This window comes from Bombina bombina, chromosome 5 (assembly GCF_027579735.1).
Source record: "Bombina bombina isolate aBomBom1 chromosome 5, aBomBom1.pri, whole genome shotgun sequence".
NCBI lineage: Eukaryota > Metazoa > Chordata > Amphibia > Anura > Bombinatoridae > Bombina > Bombina bombina.
Genome location: NC_069503.1, coordinates 56,111,918 through 56,121,925, shown reverse-complemented (window position 1 = coordinate 56,121,925; position 10,008 = coordinate 56,111,918). Strand labels below are relative to the sequence as shown.

Sequence of the window (10,008 nt, the reverse complement as noted above, 5' to 3'; positions counted from 1 at the left end):
TTGTTTTGGACGACGTCAGCCGACCATGATTTGAGCCAAAGCGCTCTTCGCGCCATAATGGCAAAACCAGAATTTTTCACCGCTAACTTAGCTAATTGCAAAGCGGCATCTGTGATAAAAGAATTAGCCAGCTTTAGAGCATGAATTCTATCCATGACTTCGTCATATGAAGTCTCCCTCTGGAGCGACTCCTCCAGCTCCTCAAACCAAAAAGCCGCTGCAGTAGTTACAGGAATAATGCAGGCAATAGGTTGGAGAAGGAAACCTAGTTGAACAAATATTTTCTTTAGTAAACCTTCTAATTTTTTATCCATAGGAAATTTGAAAGCACAACTGTCTTCTATTGGTATGGTTGTGCGCTTGGCTAGTGTTGAAACTGCTCCCTCTACCTTAGGGACCGTCTGCCACGCGTCCCGCCTGGGGTCAGTTATGGGGAACATTTTCTTAAAGATAGGGTGGGGGGAACAAAAGGTACACCTGGTCTCTCCTACTCCCTAGTCACAATATCCGCCACCCTCTTCGGGATCGGAAACGCATCAGTGTATACAGGGACTTCTAGAAACTTGTCCATTTTACACAATTTTTCTGGGACCACCATGGGGTCGCAATCATCCAGCGTAGCTAAAACCTCCTTAAGCAGCATGCGGAGGTGTTCCAGCTTAAATTTAAACGCTAAGGAATCTGATTCTGCCCGCTGAGAAACCTTTCCTGTGTCAGAAATTTCTCCCTCGGACAGCACATCCCTCACTGCCACTTCAGAGTGTTGTGAGGGTACAACGGATAAATCATCCAAAGCTTCTGATTGCTCATCCTCTGTTCTTAAAACTGAGCTATCACGCTTTTTAGGAAAAACTGGCAGTTTGGATAGAAATGCTGCAAGGGAATTATCCATGACTGCTGCTAATTGTTGTAATGTAATAGGGGCCAATGTGCTAGAGGTACTAGGCATCGCTTGCGCGGGCATAACTGGTGTCGACACATGGGGAGAGGAAGGTGGACTATCCTCGTTACCTTCCGTTAAAGAATCATCTTGGGCTACATTTTTAAGTGTCACTGCATGGTCTTTAAAATGCTTAGATACCTTAGCACACTTTAAACACAAATGTAAAGGGGGTTCCGCCATGGCTATTAAACACATAGAACAAGGTCTATCTGTAGGCTCAGACATGTTAAACAGACTTAGACAGCACAGAAAAATACAATTTGAGAAAAAACGGTACTGTGCCTTTAAATAATAAAAAGCGCACACTTTTTTACTAAATCTCAAAAAATAACCCAATCTTTATGAAATTTTCACCATATGATCCTAATGCTTTGAAATGATTGCACAGTGAATTTCAAGTCAATTAACCCCTTAATGCCCAAACCGGAGCAAACTAAAGCTGGCAACCGGTTAGCAAACTACAGCACCATGCCACAGCAATCTGCTGTGGCCCTACCTTCCTTGGGGATAAGTTTAATCGAAAATAAGCCTCTATGAAGTCCTCAAGTAATCTTTGGAGCCTCCACGTGAAGCTGCATGAAGCTGTCTGCAATATCAACTGCGCAACTGAGGCGCAAAATTTAGGCCCCCTCCCTCTCCACTCTGGAGTTGTGGGGCCTTCACAAGCCTAAATAGGTGTCTAAATATATGCCATGTGGAATAAAACCCCATAAAACGTTTCAAATGTAATAAAAACTTGTAAAATGATCAGATTTTTATTATAAAATAATCGATTGCCCCTTAACAGTGTCCACCAGTGTTTGAGCCCTTTTAATTAAGCCTTCCTTCTATACTAAGTCTCAGAATATGGCTTACCTTCCCCACAGGGGGATTCTTGTCAGTCTTCTAGCATTACTAAGTCTTGACTAGAAAAAAATGACTGAACATACCTTATAGCAGTTAAGCCTGCAAACTGTTCCCCCCAACTGAAGTTTTCTGGTACTCCTCAGTCCTGTGTGGGAACAGCAATGGATTTTAGTTACAACATGCTAAAATCGTTTTCCTCTCAGCAGAAATCTTCATTACTTTCTGCCAGAGAGTAAATAGTACAAACCGGCACTATTTAAAAATAACAAACTTTTGATTGAAGAAATAAAAACTACAAATCTAACACCACATTCACTTTACCCTCCCGTGGAGATGCTACTTGTTAGAGCGGCAAAGAGAATGACTGGGGGGGCGGAGCCTGAGGGGGAGCTATATGGACAGCTCTGCTGTGTGCTCTTTTGCCACTTCCTGTAGGGAATGAGAATATCCCACAAGTAAGGATGAATCCGTGGACTGGATACACCTTGCAAGAGAAAGCAGCATTACATGATATATGCACACAATGGTATAAATATACCTAACACTGGTGCTCTTGATACAAAGGGATTTATCATACATATAATGTTCCCTTTATATATACAGTATGTGCTATTATCAGTTCTTGTGGCTTCTAACTAACATGAAAACATCTAACAGACATAATATGAAGTTACAGAACATGACACACATATTACATACCCAGTATACATGTAGGTTATAGTAGCCATTTAAATTAAACTGATTATGATCACGTATGTACCGGTTACTGATATTGTGTCCCATGAAATAAAATCAGTTTCCCCTCAGTAATTCCTCTGCTATATAACATGTACCGCTAAGCATCTACTGCTATAAGAAAAGGTTTATTCACAAGATGTGCACTTAAAATATATCTCCCATATGTCAATCATTTGAGACTGCTGTTCTTGTTTATATAATTCTCTAACACTCTATTCATATAAAGACTCCTTTATTCTGTAAATATAATTATTTTCTCCCTATGTAAATCAAACGTACAACTCCTAATACTGGCATATTAATAAACACTGGGGGTGCTTTAGTGGTGAATGGTTGTGTAAACTGGGCAGTATGAGGACAGATCTGTATATTCCTGTGTGGTGTTTGGAGTCTATCACATTGATATGAGAGAAACTGAGGTGCACATATATAGAGGAACAATGGCCAGCAGAAGAGCACTTCCAATCTGGGGCTTATATAACGGGATTAAAAAGTATTATTTACAATAGGATCCTTTTTGATGCTTCTATTTAGATAGTTTGTCCTCTTTAGGATAATTGTAAAAAGGTTTGCACACTGTGTATATAAAGTTTATTTGTGTGTAAATATTTGGTGTTTTGTGATACCTGATTTAAATAAAAACCTTTTTCCCACTTTCTAAACATGTGAAAGGTTTCTTCCCTTGTGAATCCTTTCATGAGTTTTTAGATTACTTTTTTGTGTAAAACTTTTTCCACACTCTGTACATGGGAAAGGCTTTTCTCCTGTGTGATTCCTTTCATGACTTTTCAGACTATTTATATGTGTAAAACTTTTTCCACACTCTGTACATGTAAAAGGCTTTTCTCCTGTGTGAATCCTTTCATGATTTTTCAGAGTACTCTTATGTGTAAAACAATTCCCACACTCTGTACATTTGAAAGGCTTTTCTGCTGTGTGAATCCTTTCATGCTTTTTCAGAGTACTCATTTGTATAAAACTTTTTCCACACTCTGTACATTTGAAAGGCTTTTCTCCTGTGTGAATCCTTTCATGGTTTTTCAGAGTACGCATATGTGTAAAACATTTTCCACACTCTGTACATGTGAAGGGCTTTTCTCCTGTGTGAATCCTTTCATGTTTTTTCAGATGATCCATTCGTGTAAAACATTTTCCACACTCTGTACATGTGAAAGGCTTTTCTCCTGTGTGAATCCTTTCATGGTTTTTCAGATGATCCATTTGTGTAAAACATTTTCCACACTCTGTACATGTGAAAGGCTTTTCCCCTGTGTGAATCCTTTCATGAGTTTTCAGATAATCCATTCGTGTAAAACATTTTCCACACTCAGTACATGTGTGTGGTTTCTCACCTGTGTGAATTTTGTGGTGTTCTAGTAGATGAGAATTCCATCTAAAGCTTTTCTCACATTGTGTACATTGGAAAGGTTTCTCATTTGTTTGAATTATTTGGCTAGACTGTAAAATTTTCCCTTCTTTAATATGTTTTGAAAACTCAATAAATATGTGTGGTTTATCCTCCGGGATAATCATTTCACTAGATAAGTCATAAATCTTGTCCTTTTGTTTGATAACTAAATTACTCTCTGTAAATAATGATTGCTGCCCAGTTCCTGCCAATTCACCATTGTCTGTTAATATATTTTGCAATATCCCCAATGTTTGTGAATAGTCATTGGTGTCTAAGATTTTTGGAGTTTGTGGAATCATTCCGATGCTTTCTGTAGTGAAGGATGGATATGAAGTATTCACGTGTTTGTCTACATAAAATGAAATGGAATAAGGAAAAATAAGACTGTTTATTCATTATAATATAATCCATCTCAATAAAAAAACAGAATTTATGCTTACCTGATAAATTACTTTCTCTTGCGGTGTATCCAGTCCACGGATTCATCCTTTACTTGTGTGATATTCTCATTCCCTACAGGAAGTGGCAAAGAGAGCACACAGCAAAGCTGTCCATATAGCTCCCCCTCTAGCTCCACCCCCCAGTCATTTGACCAAAGGTTAGGAAGAAAAAGGAGAAACCATAGGGTGCAGTGGTGACTGTAGTTTAAACAAAAAATTTTTACCTGACTTAAATGCCAGGGCGGGCCGTGGACTGGATACACCGCAAGAGAAAGTAATTTATCAGGTAAGCATAAATTCTGTTTTCTCTTGCAAGGTGTATCCAGTCCACGGATTCATCCTTTACTTGTGGGATACCAATACCAAAGCTTTAGGACACGGATGAAGGGAGGGAACAAGACAGGTACCTTAAACGGAAGGCACCACTGCTTGCAAAACCTTTCTCCCAAAAATAGCCTCCGAAGAAGCAAAAGTATCGAATTTGTAAAATTTGGCAAAAGTATGCAGTGAAGACCAAGTCGCTGCCTTACAAATCTGTTCAACAGAAGCCTCATTTTTGAAAGCCCATGTAGAAGCCACTGCTCTGGTAGAATGAGCAGTAATTCTTTCAGGAGGCTGCTGGCCAGCAGTCTCATAGGCCAAACGGATGATGCTTTTCAGCCAAAAGGAAAGAGAGGTAGCAGTCGCTTTCTGACCTCTCCTCTTACCAGAATAGATAACAAACAAGGAAGATGTTTGTCTGAAATCCTTAGTTGCTTGTAAATAGAACTTTAAAGCACGAACAACATCAAGATTGTGTAATAGACGTTCCTTCTACGAAGATGGATTAGGACACAGAGAAGGAACAACTATTTCCTGGTTAATATTCTTGTTAGAAACAACTTTAGGAAGAAAACCAGGCTTGGTACGCAAAACTACCTTATCTGCGTGGAACACCAGGTAAGGTGAATCACACTGTAGGGCAGATAATTCTGAAACTCTTCTAGCAGAAGAGATAGCTATCAAAAACAAAACTTTCCAAGATAACAACTTAATGTCTATGGAATGTAAAGGTTCAAACGGAACCCCTTGAAGAACTGAAAGAACTAGATTCAAACTCCATGGCGGAGCCACAGGTTTATAGACAGGCTTGATTCTGACTAAAGCCTGAGCAAATGCTTGAACGTCTGGTACCTCTGCCAGACACTTGTGTAACAGGATAGACAAAGCAGATATTTGTCCTTTTAAGGAACTAGCTGACAATCCTTTCTCCAATCCTTCTTGGAGAAAGGACAATATCCTGGGAATCCGAATCTTACTCCATGAGTAACCCTTGGATTCACACCAACAAAGATATTTCCTCCATATCTTATGGTAGATTTTCCTGGTGACAGGCTTTCTAGCCTGAATCAGAGTATCTATGACTGACTCAGAGAAACCACGCTTTGATAGAATTAAGCGTTCAATCTCCAAGCAGTCAGACGTAGAGAAACTAAATTTGGATGCTTGAACGGACCCTGTATCAGAAAATCCTGCCTCATTGGCAACGTCCATAGTGGGACAGATGACATGTCCACTAGGTCTGCATACCAAGTCCTGCATGGCCACGCAGGCTCTATCAGAATCACCAAAGCCTTCTCCTGCTTGATTCTGGCAACCAGACGCGGGAGGAGAGGAAACGGTGGAAAAACATAAGCCAGATTGAAGGACCAAGGCGCTGCTAGAGCATCTATCAATACCGCCTTGGGATCCCGGGACCTGGACCCGTGGAGAGGAAGTTTGGTGTTCTGACAGGACGCCATCAGATCCAACTCTGGAGTGCCCCAAAACTAAGTCAGCTGGGCAAATGCCTCCGGGTGGAGTTCCCACTCCCCCGGGTGAAAAGTCTGACGACTTAGAAAATCCGCCTCCCAGTTGTCTACTCCTGGGATGTGAATTGCTGAGAGATGGCAGGAGTGATCCTCCGCCCACCTGATTATTTTGGTTACTTCCGTCATTGCTAGGGAACTCTTTGTTCCCCCCTGATGATTGACGTAAGCTACAGTCGTGATGTTGTCCGACTGAAATCTGATGAATTTGGCCGCAGGTAGTTGAGGCCATGCCTGAAGAGCGTTGAATATCGCCCTCAGTTCCAGAATGTTTATCGGGAGAAGAGTTTCTTCCCGAGACCATAAGCCCTAAGCTTTCAGGGAGTCCCAGACCGCACCCCAGCCTAACAGACTGACGTCGGTTGTTACAATGATCCACTCTGGTCTGCGGAAACATATTCCCTGAGACAGGTGATCCTGAGACAACCACCAGAGAAGAGAATCTCTGGTCTCCTGGTCCAACTGAATTTGAGGAGACAAATCTGCATAATCCCCATTCCACTGTTTGAACATGCATAGTTGCAGTGGTCTGACGTGTATCCGAGCAAAAGGGACTATGTCCATTGCCGCTACCATTAGTCCGATTGTCTCCATGCACTGAGCTACAGATGGCCGAGGAATGGAATGAAGAGCTCGGCAAGTAGTTAACAGTTTTAACTTTCTGACCTCTGTCAGAAATATTTTCATTTCTACCGAGTCTATCAGGGTTCCTAGGAATGGAACTCTTGTGAGGGGGAGAGAGAACTCTTTTTGACGTTCACCTTCCACCCATGAGACCTCAGAAAGGCCAATACGATCTCCGTGTGAGACTTGGTTCTTTGGAAAGTCGACGCCTGAATTAAGATGTCGTCTAGGTAAGGCGCCACTGCTATGCCCCGCGGTCTTAGAACCGCCAGGAGGGACCCTAGCACCTTTGTGAAAATTCTGGGAGCAGTGGCCAACCCGAAAGGAAGAGTCACAAACTGATAATGCTTGTCCAGAAAGGCGAACCTGAGAAACTGGTGATGATCTTTGTGGATAGGAATATGCAGATACGCATCCTTTAGATTCACGGTAGTCATATATTGACCCTCCTGGATCATTGGTAAGATTGTCCGAATGGTCTCCATCTTGAATGATGGGACTCTGAGGAATTTGTTTAGAATTTTGAGATCCAGGATTGGTCTGAAAGTTCCTTCTTTTTTGGGAACCACAAACAGGTTTGAGTAAAACCCCAGTCCTTGTTTTGCAATTGGAACTGGGTGGATCACTCCCATTGTAAGTAGATCTTCTACACAGCGTAAAAACGCCTCTTTCTTTGTCTGATCTGTAGACAGACGAAAAATGTGGAACCTTCCCCTTGAAGGAGAGTCCTTGAATTCTAGAAGGTATCCCTGGGCTACAATCTCTAATGCCCAAGGATCGTGTACATCTCTTGCCCAGGCCTGAGCGAAGAGAGAGAGTCTGCCCCCTACTAGATCCGGTCCTGGATCGGGGGCTACCCCTTCATGCTGTCTTGGTGGCAGCTGCAGGCTTTTTGGCCTGTTTACCCTTATTCCAGCCCTGGTAAGGTTTCCAGGTTGCCTTGGGCTGTGAAGCGTTACCCTCTTGCTTTGCAGCCGGAGAGGATGAAGCGGGGCCGTTCCTGAAATTGTGAAAGGAACGAAAATTAGCTTTGTTCTTTGTCTTAAAGGGCTTGTCCTGTAGGAGAGCATGGCCTTTTCCCACGGTGATATCTGAAATAATCTCTTTCAATTCAGGCCCGAAGAGGTTCTTTCCTTTGAAAGGAATGTTCAAAAGCTTGGATTTAGACGACACATCGGCCGACCAGGACTTTAGCCATAGCGCCCTGCGCGCCAAAATGGCGAAACCTGAATTTTTCGCCGCTAACTTAGCTATTTGGAAAGCGGCGTCAGTGATAAAAGAATTAGCTAGCTTTAGAGCCTTAATTCTATCCATAATTTCCTCATATGAGGTCTCCGTCTGGAGCGAGTCTTCCAGCGCCTCAAACCAGAAAGCAGCTGCAATAGTTACAGGAATAATGCAGGCAATAGGTTGGAGAAGAAAACCTTGTTGAACAAAAAGTTTCTTAAGTAAACCCTCTAACTTCTTATCCATAGGGTCTTTAAAAGCACAAATGTCTTCAATTGGTATGGTTGTGCGTTTAGCAAGTGCAGAAATAGCCCCCTCCACCTTAGGGACCGTCTGCCACGAGTCCCGCACACGGTCAGGTATGGGGAACATTTTCTTAAAAACAGGAGGGGGAGCAAAGGGAACACCTGGTCTATCCCACTCCCTAGTAACGATATCCGCAATCCTCTTAGGGACCGGAAACTTATCTGTGTAAACAGGGACGTCTAGGTACTTGTCCATTTTACACAATTTCTCTGGGATCACCAAAGGGTCGCAGTCATCCAGAGTAGCTAATACCTCCCTAAGCAAAACGCAGAGGTGTTCTAGTTTAAATTTAAAAGCCAATGTATCTGAATCTGTCTGAGGAGGAACCCTTCCTGAATCAGAGACTTCTCCCTCAGACATCAAATCCCTCGCTCCCACTTCAGAGCGTTGTGAGGGTATATCGGATACGGCTACCAAAGCGTCAGAATGCTCATAATCTGTTCTTAAAACGGAGCTATCACGCTTTGCGGGTAACACGGGCAGTTTAGATAAGAAGGCTGTAAGAGAATTATCCATGACTGCCGATAAGTCTTGTAATGTAAAAGGGTTAGACGCACTAGAGGTACTAGGCGTTGCTTGCGCAGGCGTAACTGGTTGTGACACTTGGGGAGAGGCAGACGGGCTACCCTCGTTACCTTCAGTCTGAGAATCATCTTGGGCCACATTCTTAAGTGCAACAATATGATCTTTAAAGTGTATAGACATATCAGTACAAGTGGGACACATTCTTAGAGGGGGTTCCACCATGGCTTCTAAACACATTTAACAAGGATTTTCCTTAGTGTCAGACATGTTTAATAGACTAGTAATATATACAAGCAGGCTTGGAAATCACTTTAATCAAATAAAACACACAATTTTAAAAAAACGTTACTGTGCCTTTAAGAGATAAAAAGAGCACACAATTTTACAAAACAGTGAAAAATGCAGCAATTCTCCTGAAATTTTCACAGTATGTACCTAAAGCCTTAATAAGATTGCACCACAAGTTTCAAAACGATTAACCCCTTAATGCCCAAACCAGAGCAGCCTAAAGCCAACACCCGGTTAAAAATAGTACAGCACCTTGCCACAGCCTTGCTGTGGCCCTACCTGCCCTTAGGGATCAGATTTGGGGGAATATAACTTCTATAAGGCCCTCAAACAGCAGAAGGACCCTCCATGTGAAGCAGCATGAACTTCTCTGCAATTCTAACTGCGCATCTGAGGCGCGAAATTAGGCCCCTCCCACTCTACTCCGGAGCTGTGAGGCCTAGTAAATCACTCTTAAGTGACTAAAAACCAGCCACGTGGGAATAACCCCAGAAAGAACCCCAAAAGGACTTTCAAAGTGTCTACAAACGATATTTTTCTTGAATAAACAATCGATTGCCCTGAATCAGTGTCAACCAGCATAATTAGCCCTGTTATGTAAGCATTCAATTCCTTACTAAGTCTGTGAACATAGCTTACCCTCCCCTCATGGGGATATTGTCAGTCTCTTCTAGCATTATCTCAGTCTTGTCTAGAAATAAATGACTGAACATACCTCATTGCAGATTACCCTGCAAACCGTTCCCCCCAACTGAAGTTTTCTGGTACTCCTCAGTCCTGTGTGGGAACAGCAGTGGATTTTAGTTACAACAT

General features: G+C 42.3%; 1 protein-coding gene across 1 annotated transcript in view; it reads right to left on the bottom strand.

Moving 5' to 3' along the window:
- Positions 1-2,223: 2,223 nt before the first annotated feature.
- LOC128661305 (oocyte zinc finger protein XlCOF6-like) overlaps positions 2,224-10,008 on the bottom strand; it is a gene marked incomplete at its 5' end in the record, with an annotated part of 46,040 nt that continues 38,255 nt past the window's right edge. Inside the window, one exon of the mRNA XM_053715576.1 lies at positions 2,224-4,287. Within this exon, the coding sequence (XP_053571551.1) occupies positions 3,185-4,287 (1,103 nt within the window). The remainder of the gene's footprint in view (positions 4,288-10,008) is intronic.